Genomic DNA, 26,239 nt, shown 5'->3' with positions numbered 1-26,239 from the left:
GTCTTGGGGTACTCCACTGCATTCTTCCCTCCATGTAGATGCAGTCCCATTGAGGACTACACATTGAGTGCAGTTGGTCAGCCAGTTATTATATTATATTATGATATTATGTCCCAGAAGCAGTTGCCATTTTGGCCCTGAAGCTGGTGTGGCAAAATGGCAACTGCTTCCAGAAGTACACTCCGTGGCCCAGGGATGAATCATAGGGACACTGAAAATAACAGTTGCTTCCAGGACAGAGTCACGAGGCCCAGAGATGCCTTCCTTTCCCAACATGAGAATCAGGGATCTTTAAAAGATGCAGAGGAGGAGAGTGTGAGGCCTGGTAGGGTGGGGGTCAGGGCTAAGGACTGCAGCGACCGAGGAGGAGAGGAAAAAAGGCTGTGGGGACCCTGTGGGTGGGGCTTGGAGAGTCCTATTTGGGAAATCCTGGGGTACACTGTGTGGGAGTAATATGTCAGGGAGGGACCCAAGGCTTGGTGTAGAAGAGGCCTTTGGACGGCAAGCCTGGCCCTGTGTCCCTCCTCTGAGAGTTTCCCCACACCTGAGGTAGCCAGTGTTCAGCTTCATAACTCGCACATTCATGTAAGTACATCAATAAGAGCAAGGGGTAGGGTTAATTAAGCAAAGCAGGATCTCAAACGTCACTGGCAGCCCCCATTACAGTTGTATCTCAGGAACTACTTGTATGCTGGCTAGGGAATTTGGGGCTCAAAATACAAGGACATCATGGTAGAAGGCTGAAGTGTGGAAATTCCATAATCGACGTACAAAAAACACCACCCAAAAGCCTCTTTGCAGTAATTTCACAAAAGGAAATATCCAGAAACATCTGCGGATAAGCAGAAACAGGTAGTTAGCTCTTAACAGCCTACCATTTTCCATCTTCCAATGTTAGAATAAACAAAAGTGGAGATATCGGGCAGCCTTGCCTTGTGCCTTGGCAAAAACTCTGGGAAATAAATCGGAAATTGACATTAGCCACATCATACAAAGAGAATCTTTATAAAATGTTCTACGGGTAGCATCTGCCCCATGGCAAGATTGGCTAAAATATTTAGCAACACATTCCCGAAATGTTGGAAATGTAAACAATCACCGGGCACATACTACCACATGTGGTGGACCTGTAAAAAAGCAAGATTTTGGTTACAAATTCAGATGTGGCTAGAAAAAATGGTTGGACAACGCATAGAACTCAAGCCAGAATTATTTCTATTAAGTATTATAACAGAAGCTATAGCAAAGGGTCAATATACCTAATACTTCACTTCCTAACAGCAGCGAGAATGGTCTATGCACAGTAATGAAAATGGAAAATACCCCTTCAGAAAAGGAGATAATAAGGAAGATATTAACATGCACAGAAATGTATAGACTAACGTTAGAATTAAAAAAAACAAGGGAGACACAGAATATTATGACACATAGAATACATTTTATCAATGGCTGGAAACACGAGGTGGGAGTCAGAACATGAAAAAATTAGACTAAGTAGACCTGAAATATATGTATATTTATCCATTAGAACGAATTCGTTGATCAAAAATAATTGTATAAGACTAGCATTGTGTAAGTATATATGTTATTTGTCTTTTACTTTAGTTTCTATGGTGGATGAAACACCAGGACAGTTCACACTGTGTTCGATATTCTTATATGTAAATAATATTTTTTTTTTAAAAATGAAATTTAAACCTTCTCTAAACTCATCAAATTTTGCCTCATATGCATTAACTTGTGTGCAATAAGAGCAGTGGTGGGTTTCAATTATTTTTAGAACCTCTTCTGTAAGTGTGGCCTGCTTTATGGGAGTAGCTTGCCAGCCATGTGACCGGGTGGGAGTGGCTTGCCAGCCATGTGACTGAGTGGGAGTGGCCAACTTGTAAAATGTGGTGAAATTCACTTAACACGTTGTTGTCCGTTGTTCGTCTCTCTGGTGGGCTCCTTTTAGGAGCACAGGGGGTCTCGGAGGGACTACCTGCCGCAGGGCGGCTTGCTGGAACCCCCGGATTCGGTGGTAGCCGGCGGGGGGTTTCCAGGCTCGCCCTAGGAGCCGGGGAGCGGAGGGGGTGCATGGAACAGCATTTGGGTGTCTGCCCTTTCGCTGAATGGGCTCCGGGAGGAAGGAGTTAATTAAGGAGGAGCGGCTGGAATGCAGGTGGCGAGAGATCCGTCCTAATCTCCTTAATTATCGTTAACAGATAAGCAGCAGACTATTGTAAATTCGGGTTCAATCTATTTGAAGCTGGAAGATTAGAGGGCGGGGGGTTCTTTCTCTTTACCTTCCTTGGATAAAGCGGCATTTGAATTATCTCTCTCTATATCGGAATGGAGAGAGAATACAGGCTGACTTGTCACCTGTATTAACTATGTGAGAAAGATTTATATCACAACTTTAATCACAAGAGGTGATTGCTGAGCTGTTTTCTTAAAGAAAAAAAAACTTTATGGAAATCTTTGTTTTTCTCCCTGTGAAAGGAGGAGCCAAGATGGCTCCCCTCCATCTTTGTTCTTTTACTTATAAATGAAGTCTGCCTTTTGAAATCACCTTTGAAAAAATCTCTGGCATTGTATTATTACCCCCTCTGAAGGACCTCTGGACTTCTCCTGTTATGTGGTCTTCCTGGATTTTGATTATTTGATTTTCCCCTTTCTGGTGTGCCTCCGTGCCTTGGAACTGTGATTTTCACTTTTGGATTGCCTGCCTCCTTGGATCGGCACAGCTGTGCACTCCACTGATGCCATTTCTTTTGTAAAAGATTTATACCATCTCTGAACTCAGATAAATGGGGGCCAAAAAATCACCAACGGGCAAGTCATTCTTGGCTCCCACTTCTGCCACCTCCAGCCCAAGTATGCATCAGACAAAAATTACTTCATTGTTACAACAAGAAGGGACTGGAGAGAGCCCAAAAGACTTATCTATTACCCAAATGTTTCAGGAAATTATGAGGGGTCAAAATGAATTGAAAAAAGAGGTGACAGACCTAAAAGAAAAACTCAGAGGTGTACACCACCATATAACAGAAAATAAACAAAGAATTAATGTGTTGGAGGAGGGGGTGGCTGGGTTGGGGGAGGAGGTTAAGGCAGTCTAGAAGGGGAATATAGAATTGGAAAATTTTATGGCAAAGATAGAACTTGAAAGAATGTCCTTTTTTCTCAGATTCCAGAACCTACCTGAGATAGAAAATGAAGACCTTAAGGATATTATGAGTACAATTTTAGCAGAATATATTAAGAGAGATAAAGCACAGTTGTGGTGGGATATGGATCTGGTCTACAGGATTAATTCAGCATATGCTAGAACACATAATGTTCCAAGGGAGGTACATATTAAATTTATTAGGAGGACCATGCGGGATGAGGTCCTAGGGGCCCAAAGGGGGGGCCCACTAAAATATAAAGGCAAAGAAATTACCATTCGTAAGCAAATTCCAGAAAAAATAAGAGAAAAAAGGAGGAAGTATTCCTCCCTATCAAAGAAATAATATAATAAAGGAGTTTAGATGGTTATTGCCAGAGGGAATGTTGATTTTTTGGGAGGGAAACAGAATTAGAATTAATACAGTGGGGGAGGCAGAAGCCTTCATTAAAAAACACAGTTCTCTCCTAGAGGACGAAAATATGGGAGGTGGTGAAAAAGGTAGCAATGTACAAGATACGAAGGAGGGAGGGGCGGTAGCTCCATCTGGGGACAGGGGGGAGGGAGCAATATCGAAAAGGCTCAGGTCACAAAAATAAATGTATTTGAAATATTATTGTAATTGTTGATATACTAGAAAGTGACAAAAAAAGAAATGATTGAACACATGGTTGATATAATGTAGAACAAGATTCTGTTTTTGCTTATATTTTATACATTGTCTTTAACATTGTAAAAATTGTGAGATTTGGAGGGATTTCTACCACTAGCACGGGAGCTGCCAAAATTTTCTATGTACCTTTTTACCTTTCCCCATAAATGTTTAAAAACCAATAAAATTCTTTAAAAAAGAAACTGGCATTTGAAGCACGCAAGTCTTAAAGCTGTCAAGTTACAAGATCCTTGCACCCCTAACCCTTTAGAAAAAAAACCCCAGGGATGTTCAACTTGACAGCTTTAAGACTTGAAGGTTTAGATAGGACTCTGAGAGGCGGGCGGGGCAATTGGTGAGCCAGCCAATCAGTGAGCGGTGGGCGGGGCAAGTGTTGTGCGGACGGGCAGGGGCAGGGAGCTGGAACTGGTTCTAAGCGGCATGGTAGATTTGTGGAACCTCTTCTATAGAAGAGGTTAGAACTGGCAGGAACCCACCCCTGAATAAGAGGTGATTTACTTCTGAAACACTATAGACTGGACATTTGGAATTTCTCCTTTGTGTATAAAGGTACATGGCTTATAATGTTAGGCCTAATATGGAAATCATTCCCACCATCTGGATACTTTTATAGTTTCTGTCCTTTATGTGTTCTCCGGTGTTTCACAAGCACAGAAGAGTAACTGAAGCTTTTCCTACACTCTGGACATTCATACGGTTTCTCTCCTGTGTGAGTCCTCTGGTGTCTCACCAAGTGGGAATTCTGAATAAAACTTTTCCCACATTCAGGACATTCAAAAGGTTTCTCTCCGGTGTGAGACCTTTGATGTATCACCAGATTGGAATACTGAATAAAACATTTCCCACAGTCAGGACATTCAAAGGGTTTCTCTCCAGTGTGAGTCCTCTGGTGTATTACTAGACTGGAATTGAGACTGAAACGTTTCCCACAATCAGGGCATTCAAAGGGTTTCTCTCCAGTATGAGTCCTCTGGTGTATCACAAGATTAGAATGGTAACTGAAACTTTTCCCACAATCAAGACATTCAAAGGGTTTCTCTCCTGTGTGAGTGCTCTGGTGGTTCACCAGGTTGGAATTCTGACTGAAACTTTTCCCACACTGTGGACACTCATATGGTTTCTCTCCCGTGTGAGTCCTCTGGTGTTTCACCAGGTGGGAATTTGAAATGAAACTTTTCCCACAAACTGGACACTCATAAGGTTTCTCTCCTGTGTGAGTCCTCTGGTGGTTCACCAGGTCAGAATTCTTTCGGAAACTTTTCCCACAATCAGTACATTCAAATGGTTTCTCTCCTGTGTGAATCCTTTGGTGTATCAGTAGTTGAGAATTCTCACTGAAATGCTTCCCACAATCAGGACATTCAAATGGTTTCTCTCCAGTATGAGTCCTCTGGTGTATCACAAGATTAGAATGGTAACTGAAACTTTTCCCACAATCAAGACATTCAAAGGGTTTCTCTCCTGTGTGAGTCCTCTGGTGGTTCACCAGGTTGGAATTCTGACTGAAACTTTTCCCACACTCTGGACACTCATAAGGTTTCTCTCCTGTGTGAGTCCTCTGGTGTCTCACCAGGTGGGAATTTGCAATGAAACTTTTTCCACAAACTGGACACTCATAAGGTTTCTCTCCTGTGTGAGTCCTTTGGTGTATCACCAGGTTGGAATTCTGACTGAAACGTTTCGCACAATCAGGACATTCAAAGGGTTTCTCTCCTGAGTGAGTTCTCTGGTGTCTCACCAAGGTGAAATTGTAACCAAAACGTTTCCCACAATCAGGACATTCAAAGGGTTTCTCTCCTGTGTGAGTCCTCTGGTGTATCATCAGGTGGGAATTTGCAATGAAACTTTTTCCACAAACTGGACACTCACATGGTTTCTCCCTGGTGTGAGTCCTCTGATGTATCACCAAATTGCCATGCTTGCGAAAGCATTTACCACATTGGGAGCAGTTGTAGGGCATCTCTCCTATGTGGATCCTTCTAGGAATCCCAAGGGAGCTATCCTGACCAAAGCTTTTGTCACATTCGTAGCATTAATATCGTTTTTCCCAGGGTGGATTGTCTTATGCATAATCAGTTATGATTTGCAATCTGTGCTTTCCCCAAAATAGGCACATCTATGGAGCTTTTCCACCACTGTTATTATTGAGGAGGTCAAAAATATGTGTGATCCCGTGTTTAGTTTTGCTTTGATTGCAGCTACTGTTTTCTTCCGAGGCCTGCATTATTCTCTGCCCCATATCACTATCCAATTGATCATTTCCTCCCCAGATATTTCCCTCTTTTTCTGAATGGAAAAATAATCTCCCTTGATCTTTCATGTAATGTATCCTTGAATTCCACACAGACTACTTTTTCCAGCTGAAAATCTCTTCTTGATTTTCTCCTTTTTGTCTATCACCTGCACGGGACAGAGAATAATTGTGTGGTTTTTGAAGGAAATGGAAAACACTTTGATTTTTGGCTTGATTTCCTTCCTTTTCAATGTTGCTTGTTATTCAGAGTCATCCAGAGTGCTCTTATTGCCATCGTCTTTGTCTATAAGTTTCAAAGAAAAGTGTAACTTTATAAAACGGTTGCAAAACGTGTAAAAAAAGAAAAAGTATGAGTGAAAAGCAAAAATGCCACAATGCTAGAATAATCTCTTACAATAATTATGATTCATTTGACTACCAAGATCCAAGTTCAAATATTCACTCAATCATTAAATTCACTTGTTGACTTGGGTCAGTCACAAATTCTGAGCCCTGTAAAGGGATAACATCAAATACAGTCAGGTGAAAAAGAAGGGACACCCTATTTGAGTTCTATGATTTTACATATCATCACATAGTAAAAATCACCTGGTCCTTAACAGTTCTTAAATATGGGTAAATGTAACCTCAAATGAACAACAAATTACCCCTATGTCATCTTTTTTTTTTTACAAAAAGAAAGCCAAACTGGAGAAGTGAAAAACCGTGAAAAGCTAAGGACACTCTTACTGCTTCCATAGGTATGAAGAGGCGAAGCAGCAGCCAAGAGCTGCTAATCAAGTGCTCTTGATAAATTATCATCAGCAAGTGTGACTACATCTATTAAAGCCAAAGTTGTAGGAGTTTTCTGGTTGACTATGAACTCTTCTCTATACTAAAGTATTATAGAGCCACAAGTGAGGCCATCTATCCAACAGCTAAAGCTTGGCCAACGTCAGGTTATGTAACAGGACAATGATTGCAAGCTCACCAACAAATCCACAACAGAATGGCTGAAAAAGGAAAGAATCAAGGTGTTGCAATGGCAGTCAAAGTCCAGACCTCAATGAAATGCTGTGGTGGGATCTCAAGAGATCTGGGCATAAACAAATGCCCACAAACTTCAATGAGTTGGAAGGGACCTTGGAGGTCTTCAAGTCCAACCCCCTCCTTAGGTAGGAAACCCAATACCACATCATAAAGTGTTAGGTTTTCACACATGGCTTCTCTATTTTGGCTTTTTTTTTTTGTAGAATAAATGGTGATATGATGTAATATGTCATATGTTCATCGGAGGTTGTATTGACCTACTTTTAAGAATTGCTAAGGACCGGATGATTTTTACTGTATTTTGGTTTGTAAAGCCATATAACTCAAAGAGCGTGGACTTTTGTTTTTCACATGACTACATATCTGGAAGTGCTGGGGATATATTATAATATCTATAATTGTATAATTATAGATAATTATATATCTATAAGCATACAGTGGGGAAATCTACAGATCTACAAAGGTATATATGTGGAAAAATCCATGTTTTCAGCCTGAAAAATGTCCCAAGATGGTTAAAGTCAAACTTTCTGAGCTAACTTTAGAGATGTGGGGGCTTTAACTAATGGAATGATGCCTAAAACCTCTGCCAGATTTGAAGCACCACTTATACCCATGGAAGTCCTCAGCGCCAAATAAGGGCAGGAAATACTGCCCTACTGTCCACAATCCCTCGGGTGACCTCCCCATTCAAGTAGTCCTCACATTTGGGACTCGCATCTGTGTCACTAAGCAGCCTGATCAGGAAGCATGATGTCACATGGCAGGGCCAACTTACATCAGTCCCTCTGCAGTTGTTAAGCGAATCCCTGTGGGTTGTTAAAGGCAATTTCACATGGCTACGACTTCTTGCCAGAATCCCCCACTCACTTTGCCTCTGAGAAACTAGCTGGGAAGGTCACAAACGGGGATCATGATGGTGGGATGCTGCGACCATCATAAATGTTCACCGGTTGGCAGCCCCCGAACCAAACAGGCCAACATGCTCCCGGACTCTTCCCCGACCTACCCTCAACTCACCTTCCAGCTGATGCTTTGATCCTTGGAAGACAACAAATAACACTCTGCACGCCACCTTCCTCCCACGAGTGATCCGGAAGAGGAAGTTCATCTGCGCGTCTCCTCTCCTCCCATCCCGTCTAGCAATACAGTACTCGATGGTTTCAGTTCCTTTTAGCTCCAACAGATGCCGCTCTTGTGTTGGCTTTGTAATCAAGGATGCTGCCTATCTGGCGACCGTCTCGTTTTCGGAGGTCGAAAAACAGGCTTGTCCTGTCTCTGCCTAAGGCACCTGCAAGATGTTTTCACTGATTACATGCTGCCAAGTCGTTTTCAACTCCTAGCAAGTGAAATGTGAAACTATTTAGCACGTGAAGTTTCGCTACGTGCGGAGTCCTATAAGTTTTAACAGAATTACGGAATAAGAGTTGGAAGGGACCACCTCTCCAAGCAGGAGACCCTATAGCGTTCTGGGCAAACAGCTGGTCCAGTCTCCCCTTTAAAAAAATCCCGTTGTTGGAGCATTCACAAGTTGTGGAGGCTGGTTGATTGCTTTCACGGGCAGGGAATGTCTCAATTCTAGGAAGGATTTGGTTTTGATGAGTCTCCCTCTGTTACTTCTTTTACTGCTCTCAGGCACTTTGGAGAAAAGGTTGACCCCCTCTTAATGTGTCAGTCCCTCAAATACTGAAAAACTGCTATCATGTCACCCGTAGTCCTCTGTGTCAGACATGTCCAGTTCTTGCAACCGCTCATCCTGTTTTAGCCTCCAGTCCCTTAAATACCCCCCTTTTTTTTGGTATCACGGTAACCAAAACAGGACGCAGTATTTCAAGTGCAGCAGTAATTCATTACTAACACCTCATGTGATTTTTGATATTATCCCGCTGGTGATGCAGACTAGGACTCTGTTGGCTTTTTCTGCAGCTGCTGCATACTGCTAGCTCGTACTGAAGTGGTTGTCCATTAGGACTCCTAGATCCCTCTCACAGTTACTGTTGTTGGAAAAGGTACAACCTCTTTCAAAGGTCCTATTTTTTCTCAAGAGGCGACTGGACTTTCTGGTTTTTCTTTGAAGACGTTTAGCTTCCTGGATGACAAGCAGCACTTCTTCAAAGAAAAACCAGAAAGTCCAGTTGCTTCTTGAAAAAAAAAAGCACCTTTGAGTCTGTTAGTCTATATTCTATTCTATACCCTCTGATTCTACGCCGTGAAGGAAACCAAAACAGTCTGACTTGCTTCTGGACTCTCTTCCCACCTGCCCTCAACTCACCTGCCAGCTGCTGCTTCGATCCTTGGAAGAGCACAAAAGCCTCTCTGCACACTGCCTTCCTCCCATGAGTGATCCAGTAGAGGAAGTTCTTCTGTGCTTCTCTGGACACAATATTCCAAGTGTAGCCTTACTAGTACAGTAGAATGCAGTACTAACACTTCATGTGATCCTGATACTATCCCTCTGTTAATGCAGACTAGGACTGCATTGGCTTTTTCTGCAACTGTAGTACACTGCTATCTAATACTTGAGGCCATTGTTCACTGGAACTCCTAGATCCCTCTCAAAGTTACTGCTGTTGAGCCAAGAACAACCTCTTCCATAGATGTTGTGATAAACAGTTCGTTTGCATATGGAACTGCCCAAGACAATAACTTGAAAGTAGCAAAGAATTGTATTAATGTATTTGCAAATATGGGTGCAACAAAGGTGAATGTGTGACCAGGCATAGGTCAGTCCTTTTATCCCCCTACACCAGTGGGTCTCAACTTCCTAATGCCGCAACCCTTTAATACAGTTCCTCATGCTGTGATGACCCCCCAACCATAAAATAATTTTATGTTTCCCATATTTTTTTGAAAATATCTCTTTTCCGATGGTCTTAGGTGACCCCTGTGAAAGGGTCGTTCGACCCCCAAAGGAGTCCCGACCCACAGGTTGAGAACCACTGCCCTACACAGACTCATTTCCCCCTTTCTTGTTTAAAGCATGCAGCTCTCTCTCCAAAGCCCTCATTTGCTTTTTGTTTTTCAGCACAGCATGCTGTCGAAGCACTCAGTCTATATCCCCCCTCCCATTTTCCTGTTTAAAATTTCAGTTTTAACCAACTTCTACTCAGCATAAGCTCTATGGCCCCTTTTGTTCCATGCTTGCAGTTACAGCTGGCACCTTGCTTGGTAGGCTTGTGGTTTGACATTTAGCTTTTTACCTGTAAGATGTTTTTAAAGACAACTTATCAGAGGTGGGATTCAAGTACCGTATTTTTCGGAGTATATGGCATACCTTTTCTCCCCAAAAAAGAGGCTGAAAATCTGTGTGCATCTTATACACTGAATATTGCACTTTTGGCCTCCTGAAACCCTGCCCCTGGGGGCTGGGGAGGGCAAAAATGAGCAAAAAACGTGCTGTTTTTTGTTCATTTTTGCCCCCCCCCCCCATCCCCCAGAAGCACTCTACAAGCCTCCCAAAGCCTATGCATGCCGTTTTTTGTTTTTTTGTTTGCAAAAATCGGGCCCGTTTTTGCGAAAAATGGGCCATTTTTTGTTCGTTTTTGCCTCCCCCTCCAGCCCCCAGGAGCACTTTGCAAGCCTCTCAAACTCTCTGCATGCCCAGTTTTTCACAAAAAACGAGGCCTGCAGAGGGCTTGGGAGGCCTGCAGAGTGCAAAAACATTTTTTTACAAATTTACCTCTTCAAAATCTTGGTGCGTCTTATACGGCGGTGCATTTTATAGTCCAAAAAATACGGTAATTTAACAACCTGTTCCTTCTAGTGATAGGTTGGGTGGGCATGGTTGGCGGGGGTGCCATGTGACTGAGTGGGCATGGCCAACTTGATGTCACTCACAGCAAGGTGGGCCAGCGCAGGCAGTCCGATGCTGCAGAGACAGGGCGATTTCCTATGTACCATTCCGAGTGTCCCCCCCCCCTCCCTACGGGGCTGATAAAATAAAAGCCCATCTAAAAATTGCGACTGCCTGCTGAGCACATGCTGGCAAAAGGAGACTAGGGAGGGGGAGAGTGTTTCTCTTCCTTGTCTGTATCACCTGCTCGGGAAGAAAAAGAGTTTTGTAGTTTTTCTGTAGGAACTGTAATATTTTAATTGTGCCTTGGTTTGCATTCCATTTTAATGCTGCTGTCAACCCTGAAACTGACCTGACCGAAGCCATCTTGATAGCTTCAGTGTTGCCACACTGGAGCTGAGGGATAGGGAGGGGGATTTGAGATGGGATTTTGTAGCCAAAACAAAATACTTTCTCTTGGGAACCAAGGACATTCTTACATCAGGTCAGAAAAAGGCGGAGTGATGTCACCAGGCAACCAGACAGTGCCATGATTGGACCATGTGACTGATTGTTTTGAGAAAGTGACAAACATTTACTTTTAATTAGATGAAAACTGTGGGAACTTTCTTTTGTGTTCCAAGGCAGGGAGTAACAGACGGCTGCTAGACGTTAATCTTTATTTAAAAACAACAGTAACTGACTAAGCCGAGATACACGATCTCCAGGTGACAGCAATTTATACTAACGCCGACAGTCAGGGAACCAATAAAAGGAAGGTCTACGCGCGCCACCTACTGGTGGATCGGCTCAGTACACAACACCCCTTTCCCCTGGTTCGCGCAGACATAGTCCCGTAAATACCCGGGACGCTGGCGCACGCGCAGCGATCTTCGCGGGGGAGGAGTGTCTGTGGTTGACGTAGGAGGATGGCTCGGTCCAGAAGGCAGGCGGAGCGGTTCCAGAGGCCCCGCCCCGGGAGGTGCACCAAAGTTACAAGATAAGTCTACAGATCTAAACGTGGTGGGGGACACGGGTTCGGAGCTAGCTGCGTTGTTGTCGTTGGGCCGGCAGGCGACGTCGCTAGGGCCTAGTCTACTCGGAGTTGATGGTCTATCCGGAGACCCATCGTCAGTTCGCCGCCGCAGCTGATCTATGTGGCGCCGCCACATTCGTCCGTCGCCAAGTAGGACCCTGTAAGAGCAGGGCCCCGTTATGTCCGCAATACTTCCGGGTACCCACTTCGGATCACCGGCGAAGTTCCGTGCAAAAACCCTCTCACCCACCCGAAAGGCCCTAGGAGGGGGAGAGGTAGGAAGAGGGGAAGAGGAATACAGAGGGTGTAAACGGTCCAGGGTGGTCCGGATTTTCCTGCCCAAGAGGAGTTCAGCAGGACTTTTGCCTGTGAGGGGGCATGGGGTAGAATGCTGGGAACGCAAATAGGTAGTAATCCGGGAGGATAAAGGAAGATTAACCATGCGGGCAAGTGATTCCTTGGCGGAACGCACAGCACGTTCAGCCAGGCCATTCCCCACAGGGTGAAAGGGAGCGACTGGGGCATGGCGAATACCCAAAACTGCAAGGAATTGTTGGAATTCCTGGGAAGTTAACTGGGGGCCATTGTCCGAGACAATGATGTCCGGCAACCCATGGGTGTTGAACAGTGAATTAAGGATGCGGATAGTGGCCGCGGAGGTGGTGGAGGGCATAGGAAAAAGTTCCACCCACTTAGACCAGGCATCTATGACAAGGAAAAAGGAAGTGCCTGCAAGGGGGCCCATGAAATCTATATGGAGACGACTCCACAGAGCCCTAGGATGTTCCCACTCGCGAGCAGGGACGGAGGGAGGGGCGGGACGGACCTGTTGGCATGGGGTGCAGCGCTGCACCCAAGCCGTAATGTCTGCATCCATGGAGGGCCACCAGACATACCCCCTGCCCAGGGATTTCATCCGGACTATGCCTGGGTGCCCTTCATGGAGGCGTGCAAGCACAGACTGGTGCAAACGGTCAGGAATGACCACGCGATGGCCCCATAGGAGGCAACCCTGAAGCGCGGAGAGCTCTGTGCGGCGCCGGTAAAAAAGGAGAAAACGGGGTTCGACAGAGGAGGGAGGCCATCCCCTGCGAACATAGTTAAGGACAGCAGAAATGGTGGGATCAGAGAGAGAGGACAGGGCTATATCGGAGGCGGTAATGGGCAGATGGAGTTCGTCCAGGAGGTGGATGGACTCGATGGGAGCTGGGTCGGAAAGAAGCAGGGGAAGCGGGCAGCGGCTAAGAGCGTCCGCGTGGCCCATGTGACGGCCTGGCTTATGAATGAGGGAGTAATTGTAAGCAGAGAGAAATTCAGCGCGACATGCGAGGGGAGAGAATGAGGAGTAGGGCGATCCCCTGCGAGGATGCCCAAAAGAGGCTTGTGATCCGTAAGGAGGGAGAAAGGACGGCCGTAGAGATAGTGGTGGAAACGTTTTACCCCCGCAACGGCGGCCAGCGCCTCTTTGTCCAGCTGGCTGTAATTTCGCTCAGGCTTGGACAAAGTGCGGGAGTAAAAGGCAATAGGGGCTTCCGAGCCATCAGGGTAAGCGTGGCTCAGAACAGCCCCGACGCCGAAGGGGGAGGCGTCGCAAGCAAGGAGCAGAGGAAGGGACTGATCGTATTGTGCCAGGACAGGTGGGCGCGTGAGAGATTCCTTGACAGCCGCGAGCGCCTGCGCTTCGCGGCTAGTCCATGTCCAGGCGGCAGAGCTATCTAAAAGCCTATGGAGAGGCTCTGTGAGGGAAGCTTTATGAGGAATGAAAGAGGAATAGAAGTTGAGGAGGCCAAGAAAGGCCTGCAACTCAACCTTGTTAGAGGGAGTGGGGGCGGAGAGAATGGCGTCTATTTTGGAAGGGGAGGGATGGACGCCATGCCGGTCAATGAGGAAACCTAAGAATTCAACAGAGGGAACACCAAGCTGGCATTTGGAAGGTTTAAGGCGGAGGCCAGCTTTACGGAAACGCTGTAGGACGGAGCGAAGAACTTTGGCGAGTTCTGACCGATCCTGAGCAGCGATCAGGACATCATCGAAGTAGGGAGTGACGCCAGGAATCCCATGGAGCAACCGCTCCATGAGACTTTGAAATATGCCAGGAGCAACACTAATGCCAAACTGGAGCCTTTTGCATTTAAAAGCGCCGTGGTGGGTCACGATTGTTTGCGCAAGCGCTGTGGCGTCGTCAACAGGGAGCTGCTGATACGCTTGCGCAAGGTCCAATTTAGCAAAAATCTTGCCCTGGCCGAGTGTGTGCAGGACGTGTTGCACAACTGAAACAGGATAGGGATGGGCTTGAAGGGCCTTATTGACAGTTGACTTAAAGTCCGCGCAGATCCTTACGGATCCGTCGGACTTCAAGGGGACTACTATAGGAGTCTCCCACGAAGAAAAGTCCACAGGTTGAAGCACCCCCTGGGCAAGAAGCTTATCAATTTCAGCGTCTACCTTTGCCCTTAAGGCAAAAGGCAGACGTCGGGCTTTGAGACGGATAGGAGCAACAGTAGGATCAAGGTTGAGGGAAATAGGAGAGCCCGTATAGCAGCCCAGAGAAGAAGAGAAAACATCAGAAAATTCAGAAAGAAGGGAAGAAAGGTCATCCCCAAAGGAAGAAGAACACCGGGTAGAGTGGATCCCCGAACAAATAGACCGAGAGCACGGAACCAGTCCATCCCTAGTAGAGAAGCTAGGTTTTTTTTTACAATTAATAATGGCAGACGCCCATTGAAAGAACCGTAGGTAACAGTAGGCGTCGCGCAACCCAGCAGCGGAATTGGGTTGCCCTGGTAGTCTCGAAGACGGCAGCAGGCAGGAGTTAGGTCACGTGTTCGGAAGTTAGGCAGAAGAGAAGAGAAGGTGCTCCAGGACATGATAGAACGGGCAGATCCGGTGTCCAGTTCCATGGAGCACGGGCTGCCTTCGATCTGAAGCGAGAGATGGATCTTACCACGTTCTCCCTGGGAGGAGGAGGAAGCGTCGACGACCCATTCCGGACAAGAGTCGTCTATGTCACCTCGGGAGAGAAAATTTTGGTGCCTGGCAGGGAGAGGCGGCGGCGCTGGCCGGTAGATAGAAGGCACTGTAGCAGGACGGGAACCAGGAACAATAGAGCGGCAAACATTTGCTAAATGGCCCCGTTTACCGCACTTTCGGCACACAGCAGTGCGGAAACGGCAGGCTGAGCGCAAATGGTGGCCGCCGCAGCTGAAGCAATTCCGTGTATCTTTATGGCTCAAAGATTGCAGGCGGTCAATCGCCAAATCTAAGTCAGTTTGAAAAGAGTTAGAGGCGACAAGCTGGTTGGTGGCTGAAGAAATAGCTGGAGGAAAACGCCTCTGGTCAGGAGTGGATTGACCTGCCATTTCGTAAGCGCGAGCCTCATCGACAGCATTCTTCAACGAGAGGTCCGAGCGGGAGAGAATGCGCCGGTGGAGATTAACATCCTTTAAACCATAGATGAATTGCTCGAGGAGCGCTTCGTCTAGGTCGCCGAATTCACAAGTAATAGCGGCAGCTCTAAGCGCGGCTATGTACTGACTTATAGATTGTCCATCTCGTTGAACGCAGTGGCGAAGGTCTTGGCGCCTGGCAAAACGTGAGGGCGCTGGCTCATAGTGCGTTTTAAGTTTTGCCATGAGAAGCTCCCATGGCATGGTATGAACAGGGGTGGGGGCAGATAGTGCTCTTGCCGTGGCAAACATTTCTGGGCCACAGTAATTCAAAAAAATACCCCTCTTACATTCAAGCGAGAGATTCAGCAGGTCATGGGCTTGAAGAAAACATTCAAACCGTTCCATAAACGCCTCCCAAGATTCAGTGTTCCAAGGCAGGGAGTAACAGACGGCTGCTAGACGTTAATCTTTATTTAAAAACAACAGTAACTGACTAAGCCGAGATACACGATCTCCAGGTGACAGCAATTTATACTAACGCCGACAGTCAGGGAACCAATAAAAGGAAGGTCTACGCGCGCCACCTACTGGTGGATCGGCTCAGTACACAACACTTTCAGAGTCGGTTTTCACCAGATCTGTGCCAATATGATATATATTCAATAATGTTATTCTTTGAGGAATCTACCTGCCTTGGAGTTTTGCTTTCTATGGGTCTACCGCTTGGAACCCACTGTACGGATTCTCAGTATACTACAAGGGCTCTCTTTGGCATTCTTTTCATTCACATAAAAGAGTTAGTTTCATTATGGTTTATAAAATGGTTGCACAACATTTGCAAAAATGAGAAAGAAAGCATACATTACAACAACAACAAAAAAGCCAAACCAAAATGTTAACTTATCATTCATTTTCAACATACAGAACTAGTGAGATCCAAGTTCAAATATTCATTCAATCATGAAATTTACTTGTTGACTTATGTCAATCACGAATTCATAGAAAGGGTTATCAACATACTATATCTGGAAGTACTGGGGACAGATTATACATATACACATATATGTGGGCACACTCACACTTTTTAATCTAACTTTAGAGAAACAGGGTAAGGCTTCATTTATGAAATGATCCTGAGAGTCTCGGCAAGATTTAAAGGACCATTTTTGGCCATCTAAGTCCACTACTCCAAATAAGAAAAAGGCAAGAAATACTATCCACAACCACACTGGTGACATCCGGCCAGCTGCGCATGCACGCACAACCCCTCCCCAGCCTCCAGAGGCTTTCCTGAAGCCTGGGGAAGGCATAAACGGCCTCCCCTGGCCCTCCGGAAGGGGAAAAAAATCAGCTGGCTGGTGTGTACATCCACGGCAGAGCTGACAGCTGGCATGCCCGCAAATACGGCCCCGCGTGCTACCTGTGGCAGGCGTGCCAGTTTCACCATCATGGTTCTAGTTATTAAAAATGCAAGATTTTCCACCGTTCAATTTTTTTTCTTGCATCGCCACCACCAAGGGGATACAACAGATATGTCAGCGTGCTGCTATCACCCAACAGCCATCAAAGGGTCACAAGCAGGCACTTCTGAGAAAGAGAGATCCCAGTAGGAGTTGCAAATTAACCCAGAGATCCTGTGATCAAAGCCACGATCCCTTTTCTCCTTAGCTCAGTATTACTATAGCTCTTCTTCATCAGATTCATTTCCAAGGCAGAACAGCTTGTACATGTGAAGTTGTTTTTTTCACTGGGCCTTGGGCCTACTCCCAACATGTTGCTCACCCATTACACACTTACCTTTTGGAGACTTCCTGGAGGCAGCCATCATTTTCGGTGCACCCCACAATCCCTTAATGCAGTTTTCCATAGTTTTAAGGAAGAGCAACAGAGCAGTTTCTCACTCTCTCATGTGACAGGGACTGAGAAGCAGCCACCATTTTGGCCTTGAAGCAGGTGTGACAAAATGGAAACTGCTTCTACAAGTCCATCATATGGCCTAGGGTTGAATCCTGGGTACAATGAAAATAATGGCTGCAGTCCTATGTCCAAGGGATGCGTGGTCACAGTCCTATGTCCAAGGGATGCATGTCCTACCCGCTTTCCCTAACATGAGGTTCAGAGATCTTCAAAAGATGAGGAGGAGGAGGGTGTGAGGCCTAGTGGAGTGGGAGTCAGGCCTAAGGACTGCAGGGACCAGGTGGGAGTGAAAAAGCCTGTGGGGACCCTGTGGGAAGGGGTTGGGGTAGAGGAGGCGTTTGGAAGGTAAGCCTGTACCTGTGCTATGTCCCCAACCCTGAGGTAGCCACTGTTCTGCTTAACGACTCACAAATTTATTTAACGACCACATGAGGGAGAACAGAGGGCTGAGGGGTACTTCAGGAAAGCAGTCTTGCTTAAGGGCCGTTGCAACATGCAACACTAATTAGTTATATCTCGAGGGCTACTTGTATGCTGGCTGGGGTAATACTGGCACTCAAAATAGGGAGTTCACCAAGATAGAAGGCTGAAACTCTGCCTGTAGGAATTCCATAATCAATATACAAAAACATGACCCAAAAGCCTTTTTTGAGGCTAACTAACATTTTCCATTTTCTTCTCCCCATCTGCAGGTGTAATCCTGATATGTGTTTGTGTAAAAAGGATCCGGCAGAATTCAAATAGTAAATTTCTAACTTTCACTTTCAGTGGGAGATAACAAACTACATTTAGGCCTTCTCTAAACTCATCAACTTTTGCCTCATGTGGATTTCCTTGTGTGCAATAAGAGATGATTTATGCCGGAAGTATTGTCCACAGATCGGACATATGAAAGGTTTCTCCCCTGTGTGTAAAACTACATGATTTATAAGGTAAGAACTAGTGCTAAAATCCTTCCCACATTCCGAACACTCATGTGGCTTCTCCCGTGTGAGTCCTCTTGTGTTTCACCAGGTCAGAATGGTAACTGAAACTTTTACCACAGTCCGGACACTCATACGGCTTCTCTCCCGTGTGGGTCCTCTGGTGTATCACCAAGTTGCCATTTTCACTAAAGCATTTATCACATTTCGAGCACTTGTAGGGCTTCTCCCCTGTGTGGGTCCTCTGGTGTTTCACAAGCACATAAGGGTAACTGAAACTTTTCCCACACTCTGGACACACGTATGGTTTCTCTCCTGTGTGAGTCCTCCGGTGTTTTCCAAGATTAGAAATGGAATTGAATGTTTTCTCACACTCTAGACACTCATACGGTTTCTCCCCCGTGTGAATCCTCAGATGTTTCATCAGGTTCGAACGATAACTGAAACTTTTCCCACACTCTGGACATTGATACAGTTTCTCTTCGGTATGTGTTGCCTTGTGTATTACCAGGTTGGAATTCTGACTGAATCTTTTCCCACAATCAGGACATTCAAAGGGTTTCTCTCCTGTGTGAGTCCTCTGGTGTATCACCAGGTGGGAATTCTGGCTGAAACTTTTCCCACAATCAGGACATTCAAATGGTTTCTCTCCTGTATGAGTCCTCTGATGGTTTATCAGATCCGAATTCTGACTAAAACATTTCCCACAATCAGAACATTCAAAGGGTTTCTCTCCTGTGTGAGTTCTCTGATGTCTTAACAGGTTGGAATTGTGAATGAAACTTTTCCCACAATCAGAACATTGAAAGGGTTTCTCTCCTGTGTGAATTCTCTGATGTCTTACCAGGTTGGCATTGTGAATGAAACTTTTCCCACAATCAGGACATTCAAATGGTTTCTCTCCTGTATGAGTCCTCTGATGGCTTACCAGATCCGAATTCTGACTAAAACATTTCCCACAATCAGAACAGTCAAAGGGTTTCTCTCCTGTGTGAGTTCTCTGATGTCTAAACAGGTTGAAATTGTGACTGAAACTTTTCCCACAATCAGAACATTCAAAGGGTTTCTCTCCTGTGTGAGTTCTCTGGTGTCTTAACAGGTTGGAATTGTGACTGAAATTTTTGCCACAATCAGGACATTCAAAGGATTTCTCTCCTGTGTGCATCCTCTGGTGTATCAGCAGCAGGTTGCAGTACTGATTGAAACTTTTCCAACTCGAGGTCGGAATTTCCAATGAAACATTTCCCACAATCAGGACAGTCATATGGCTTCTCTCTGGTGAGTCCTCTCATGCATCACCAAGTTGCCATTTTTGCTAAAGCATTTAGCATGAACCAAAAAGGAGCAGGTCTGACAAAAGCTTTTACCACATTCAGGTAATTAGTATGGCTGTTCTCCAGAGTGGAGTCTCCCCTGTATAATCACTTGTGATTTGAAATCTGCTTTTCTCACAATAGGCACATCTATGGAGCACTTCTAGCACTGATATTCTTAAGAAGATCAAAAATGTGTGTGAGTCCCTGTTTTGTGGTATTTTGATTTAAGCACTTTTCTTCCCCTAAGGGCAAGGCTTGTATTACTGTCTGCCCTCTGGGACTATCCAATTGACCTCACTGACTTCCAGATATTTCCCTTTTTTTCCAAAATGGAAAAATAAGCTCCTTTCACCATTTTGTGTGATGTATGTTTGAGTGCCGTTTACTCTACTATTTCCAGCTCAAAATCTCTTCTTGATTTCCTTTCCTTTGTCTTTCACCTACTGGGGAAGGAGAAGAATTGTGTGGTTTTTCTGAAGGAAATGGAGAGTGTTTTTATTTCTGCCTCAATTTGCTTTGCTTTTCAATGTTGCTTGTTATTCTCAGTAGTCCAATGTCGTCTTATTGGCATCATCTTTGTCTGTAAGATTCAAATGAAAATGTAGCTTTAATTGTTTGTAAAAGGGTTGCAGAAGATGTGAAAAAAGAATAATAGATTACAATGAAAAAGCAAACATGCCACAATACTAGTATTCAATCATGAAGTTGACTTGGGTCAGTCACAAATTCTTAGCCCTGCAAAGGGTTATCATCAAATACAGTTTTGAAAACAACAAAGTACCCCCACTTTCTTCCATTGTTATGGAGAGGCTAAATAGCCACTCAGTGTTGCTAATCAAGTTCTCTTGATCAATTATCATCAGCAAGCGTGACTGCATCTATAAAAGCCGAAGTTGTAGGAATTTGCTGGTTAAATGCCAGAGTAAAGATGACAGCAGGGACCGTAGAGAAGGAATTGCTGCAGTTCAACTACAGGGCATTCAGAAGGTATTCAGACCCCCTTCATTTTGTCAATTTTGTTATGCTGCAGCCTGATTCTACAGTTGTTGAAATTTGTTTTTTTTCTCATCAATGTACACTCAATTGACCATAATGATAAAATGAAAACAGAAGTACTAAGTGTAAAGAGGAAAAAATGAATTTCAACAACTGTAAAATCAGGCTGCTGTATAACAAAACTGACAAAAGTGAGGGCCCCCTGAATACTTTTTGAATGAACTGTATGTGAATTCTCCAACACTGGAAGTTTTAAAGAAGAGCTTGGACAGCCATTTGTCTGAAATGTTATAGGTGTTCCTACCTGAGCAAGGGGTTGGACCAGAAGACTTCCAAGGTCCCCTTCAAATCTGTTATTCTGTGATCTGGGAAGGGTTATAGGACTATTTCGAAATAATTAAACTCCATCATTTTCCATTCCACATTCATAAGTGGAAAACTTTCAAGATATTTGCCAATCAAATGTCAAAGTTGCAAAGTTACTTCTGAACAAATAACAAACTTCTGGAACACTGTCCTTTGGAGAGACAAACCCAAAGTGGAGACGTTTGGCCATAATTCACAGTCTCACGTTTGATGAAAACCAAACACAGCATTTCAGCACAAACAGCTCATACGAACCGTCAAGCACAGTAATGGAGAGGTGATGATTTGGGCTTGTTTTGCAGCCATGGGACCTGGACACCTTGCACTATTTGAGTCTCCTATGACCTCCTCTCTATTTTAAAGAATTCTAGAGTCAAATGTGAGGTCATCTGTCCAACAGATAAAGCTTGGCTACAATCAGATTATGCAACAGGACATCAGCAAAACTACAACAGAATGGCTGAAAAAGGAAAGAATCAAGGTGTTGTAATTGCAGCCAAAGTCCAGACCTCAACCCGATTGAAATGCTGGACCTCAAGAGAGCTCAAGAGAGCTGGGCATAAACAAATGCCTATAAATTTCAATGAACTGAAAAGAAGAGCAGACCAAAATTCCTCCACAGTGATGTTACAGACTGATAAAGTCATACAGAAAACAATTACTTCGTTATTTTTGCTAAAGTTCACTCTACAAGATGTTCAATCACAAGATGTTACTTTTTCACACAAGGCTTCTCTATTTTGGCTTTCATTATGTAGAATAAATGGTGACATGATATGTCAAGCGGTATTGTTCATCTGGGATTGTGTTGTTGTTATTATTATTATTATTATTATTATTATTATTATTATTATTATTATTATTATTATTATTATTATTCATGCTTCTAGACCGCCCCCTCTCCCAAAAGGGACTCGGGGCGGTGTACAGTCCATGCAAAATATATCAAAATACAATAAAAATTGAATATGTACAGTTGGAATGGAGGAGGTTAAAAATGGAATTAAAAGAACTGTACAAAGCAATATATATAAATATAGGATTTTGAACCCCTAAAACACACACAATAAGTTAAAAACAATACCCCTAAAATAACCAGTTAATACATTTGCCAGGAGGGACAGTTGTAATTATGCCAGGCCTGCTAATCGGAACAGGTGAGTCTTCAATTTTTGCCGGAAGGAGAGGAGGTCAGTAGTGGTTCTAATGTCGGGGGGGAGGTCATTCCAGAGGGTTGGGCCCATCACAGAGAAGGCCCTACTCCTTGGTGTCGCCCGTTGGCATTGCCTAGTGGACGGCACCAGGAGAAGTCCCTCTCTGTGTGAGCGAATTGGCCGCAGGGATGTATGTGGGAGGATGCGATCCCGCAAGTAACTAGGTCCCGTGCCATGGAGCGCTTTAAAGATGGTAATCAGCACCTTGAAACGCACCCGAAAAACCACAGGTAGCCAGTGCAGCTCGCGCAGGAGAGGTGTTACGTGGGAGTACCTTGTACTCCCCATCACAGCCTGCGCGGCTGCGTTCTGAACTAACTGCAGTCTCCGGGCGCGTCCCAAGGGCAGCCCCATGTAGAGAGCGTTGCAGTAATCCAGGCGGGACGTCACCAACGCGTGAGTGACCGTGCGTAGGGCATCCCGGTCCAGTAGGGGGCGCAATTGGCGCACCAGGCGAACCTGGTGGAACGCCCCCCTCGCCACGGCTGCCACATGGTCATCCACTGACAGCCGGGCATCAAGGAGGACGCCCAAATTGCGCGCCCGTTCCACAGGGGGCAATTGTTCGCCCCCTATGGCCAGCGATGGAATCAGCTGGCTGAACCGAGGTGCCGGTAGCCACAGCCACTCAGTCTTGGAGGGGTTGAGTTTAAGTCTGTTGTCCCCCATCCAGACCCCGACGGCTTCCAAACACCAGGACATCACTTCGACAGCCTCGTTGGGGTGGTTTGGGGTTGAAATATACAGCTGGGTATCATCAGCGTAGAAGTGACACTCAACCCCAAAACCACGGATGATCTCACCCAGCGGCTTCACATATGTGTTGAACAGGAGAGGCGAGAGGACCGACCCCTGTGGCACTCCACAAGTGAGTGGCCTCGGGGTCGACCTCTGTCCCCCTGTCAACACACATTGCTTCCGGTCGGAGAGGTAGGAGCCGAACCACCGCAGAACGGTACCTCCGACTCCTATCCCCTCCAACCGGCGCAATAGGATACCATGGTCGATGGTATCAAAAGCCGCCGAGAGGTCTAATAGGACCAGGATAGAGGAACAACCTCTATCTCTGGCCCTCCAGAGATCATCGACCAACGCGACCAAGGCTGTCTCTGTGCAGTGCCCGGGTCGGAAGCCGGACTGGCGTGAGTCTAGATACTCGGATTCGTCAAGGTGTTGTGGAAACTGCTGCGCCACCACATTCTCGACAACCTTCGCTAAAAACGGAAGGTTGGAGACTGGATGATAGTTAGCTAGCTCCATTGGGTCGAGTGCAGGCCTCTTAAGTAAGGGTCTCACCACCGCCTCCTTCAAGGCGGCTGGTAAGGATCCCTCACCCAATGAGGCATTCACCAGGCCCAGAAGCCAGCCTCGGGTCACCTCCCAAGATGCCAGTACCAACCAGGAGGGACACGGGTCCATTAAACATGTGGTGGGTCGTAGCCGTCCACGCAACCTATCCAAATCCTCGGGGGCAACAGAATCAAACTCCTCCCAGGATGGTCTCACAAGACTCGTTGTTGGCGGCCCGTCTGGTCCACTGAGGGGGGCCCATCCGCTCCGGATCTGAGCGACTTTATCCTGCAGATATTCCCCAAACTCCTCTGCTCTGCCCTGCAAGGGTGCCCCCTGCGTCCTCTGTGACAAGAGGGAGCGGGTCACCCTAAACAGGGCGGCAGGGCGGTTATCCGCGGACGCAATAAGAGCAGCGCAATATCTACGTTTGGCCGCCCTTAATGCCACAAGGTAGGTCCGTAAATAGGCTCTTACCTGTGTTCGATCCGATTCGGAGCGTGAGGACCTCCACCTGCTCTCTAGACGTCTCCTATGGCGCTTCATCACCCTCAGCTCCTCGGTATACCAAGGAGCCCGGGTGGGTCGCTGCCGCAGGAGAGGTCGCAAAGGCGCAACCCGGTCCAAGGCCCCAGCCGCCGCCCTATTCCAGGCGGCCGCTAGGTCCTCCGACCGAGCGCGGGTCAGGGCTACAGGTAATGGCCCAAGCTCCGTCTGGAACCTATCCGGCTCCATCAGGTGCTTGGGGCGGTACCAGCTTGGACCATCTGGTCCCGCCTCCTCGCGGTGGGGGGTAGCGCCAGGGAAGTCCAGCCGGAGACATGAGTGATCCGACCATGACAGGGGTGTAACAACAAAGTCCCCTATACCCAGATCACTCGTCCACTGCTCAGATACAAAAACAAGGTCCAATGTGTGGCCACCTTCGTGTGTGGGGCCCTGAATTAACTGGGTCAGGCCCATGGCTTTCATGGAAGCCATGAACTCCCGAGCCACCTCAGACGCTGCTCCCGTCGACGGCAGGTTGAAATCCCCCATAACCACAAGCCTGGGGATCTCAACCGCCGTCTCCGAGATCAGATCGAGGAGCTCGGGCAGGGCCGCTGATGTATAGTGAGGAGCCAAGTATACAATCAGCAAACCCAACTGCCTCCCTGGGCCCCATTTCACACCAAGGGACTCACACCCGGATATCTGAGGAACAGTGAACTCCCTCGGCTCTAGACCTTCCTGTATAACTACCGCCACCCCACCACCCTTACCCAGGGCCCGAGGCTGATGGAATGCGCGGAAACCTGGTGGGCACATTTCCACGAGGGGTAAACCACCCTCGTGGCCCAACCAGGTCTCCGTTATCCCTGCAAGGTCCAGCTCCCCCTCAGAGATCAGCTCATTAATGAGGGGGGCCTTGTTGGTTGTTTACCTACCTTTGAGAATTGCTAAGGATCAGATGATTTTTACTGTATTCTGATATGTAAAACCATACAACTCAAAGAGGGTGTACTTTCTTTTCCACATGGCTGCATATCTTGAAGTGCTGTGGATAGATTAGCCACTTGCAGATATATGCATACAGAGAGAAGTACTAATACCGGTCCTATAAATGTATATATGTGGAAAAATGTGCTTTCAATCTGAAAAATGTCCTAAAATGGTTACAGTCCAACATTTCTGAGTTCATTTTAGAGATGTGGGGGCTTTAACTTGATGAAATGATGCCTAAAGCCTCTGAAAGATTTGAAGCACCACTGTTGTCTATTAAACAAATCACTGTGGGTTGTTAAAGGGAATTAAACATAACTTGAAACTTCCAATATTCCCACTGATTTTGCTTGTCAGAAAGCTAGGTGGGAAGTTCACTAATGACTGTGGGATGCTGCAACCATCATCCATGTGCAACAGTTAGTAATATCTCAATTGGTGCAACTCCTTTCCCTGCATCTTCCTACCCACAGGAACTTCTGAAGTGCGGTGACTGAATGTGCTACGATGACCACACATTTGTAATACAATACAATAGTAGAGTTGGAAGGGACCTTGGAGGTCTTCTAGTCCAACCCCCTGCCTAGGCAGGAAACCCTATACCGTTTCAGACAAATAGCTATCCAACATCTTCTTATAGACTTCCAGTGTTGGGGCATTCACAATTCCTGGAGGCAAGTTGTTCCACTGATTAATTGTTCTAACTGTCAGGAAATTTCTCCTCAGTTCTAAGTTGCTTCTCTCCTTGATTAGTTTCCACCCATTGCTTCTTGTTCTACCCTCAGGTGCCTTGGAGAATAGTTTGACTCCCTCTTCTTTGTGGCAACCCCTGAGATATTTGAACAATGCTACCATGTCTCCCCTAGTCCTTCTTTCTCTTAAGCTGAAGATACCCAGTTCCTGCAACCGTTCTTCATATGTTTTAGTCTCCAGTCCCCTCATCATCTTTGTTGCTCTTCTCTACACTCTTTCTAGAGTCTCCACATCTTTTTTACATCGTGGCGACCAGAACTGAATGCAGTATTCCAAGTGTGGCCTTACCAAAGCATTATAAAGTGGTATTAACACTTCACGTGATCTTGATTCTATCCCTCTATTGTGTACAAGATGAATGTATGCTTTTACAGTGCCATTGTAACTTTGGAGGCTCAGGGAACAAGTGGTTAACTGAGGACCACATATGCAACTAAATGTCCCAAACGTCCCCAATAGCTTTTTTGTTTTTACAAAGTGCTGGATTAAGCACAGTTGAACCTGCTTAATATACGGATGGCGCATCAATAGGAAATATTGTGCCTGTCGGCTACACTTGGAAGTACGAAAGCAGATACAGATCAGTCCAATATTGTTGCCAAGAAAACAGCAAGTCTATAACAGAATAACAGAGTTGGAAGAGACCTTGGAGGTCTTCTACTGCAATCTCCTGCTCAGGCA

General features: G+C 45.9%; 2 protein-coding genes across 12 annotated transcripts in view; both read right to left on the bottom strand.

Annotated features, from left to right (window-relative positions):
* Positions 1-1,418: 1,418 nt before the first annotated feature.
* LOC309384246 (uncharacterized protein) overlaps positions 1,419-26,239 on the bottom strand; it is a 198,933-nt gene continuing 174,112 nt past the window's right edge. For all 6 annotated transcript variants that reach the window (XM_081937496.1, XM_081937495.1, XM_081937487.1 and 3 more), the window contains one exon: positions 1,419-5,937. In XM_081937496.1, the coding sequence (XP_081793622.1) occupies positions 4,429-5,781 (1,353 nt within the window). In that variant the 5' untranslated portion in view covers positions 5,782-5,937 and the 3' untranslated portion in view covers positions 1,419-4,428. The remainder of the gene's footprint in view (positions 5,938-26,239) is intronic.
* Positions 16,146-26,239, bottom strand: part of LOC309384287 (uncharacterized protein) — a 101,928-nt gene continuing 91,834 nt past the window's right edge. For all 6 annotated transcript variants that reach the window (XM_081937604.1, XM_081937603.1, XM_081937605.1 and 3 more), the window contains one exon: positions 16,146-20,037. In XM_081937604.1, coding sequence (XP_081793730.1) covers positions 18,191-19,405 — 1,215 coding nt within the window. In that variant the 5' untranslated portion in view covers positions 19,406-20,037 and the 3' untranslated portion in view covers positions 16,146-18,190. The remainder of the gene's footprint in view (positions 20,038-26,239) is intronic.

This window comes from Natrix helvetica (genome assembly GCF_964273705.1).
Source record: "Natrix helvetica genome assembly, chromosome: 1".
NCBI classification, from domain to species: Eukaryota; Metazoa; Chordata; class Lepidosauria; order Squamata; family Natricidae; genus Natrix; species Natrix helvetica.
The sequence above is the reverse complement of the archived record's forward strand: the minus strand, read 5'-3'. Positions and strand labels throughout refer to the sequence as shown.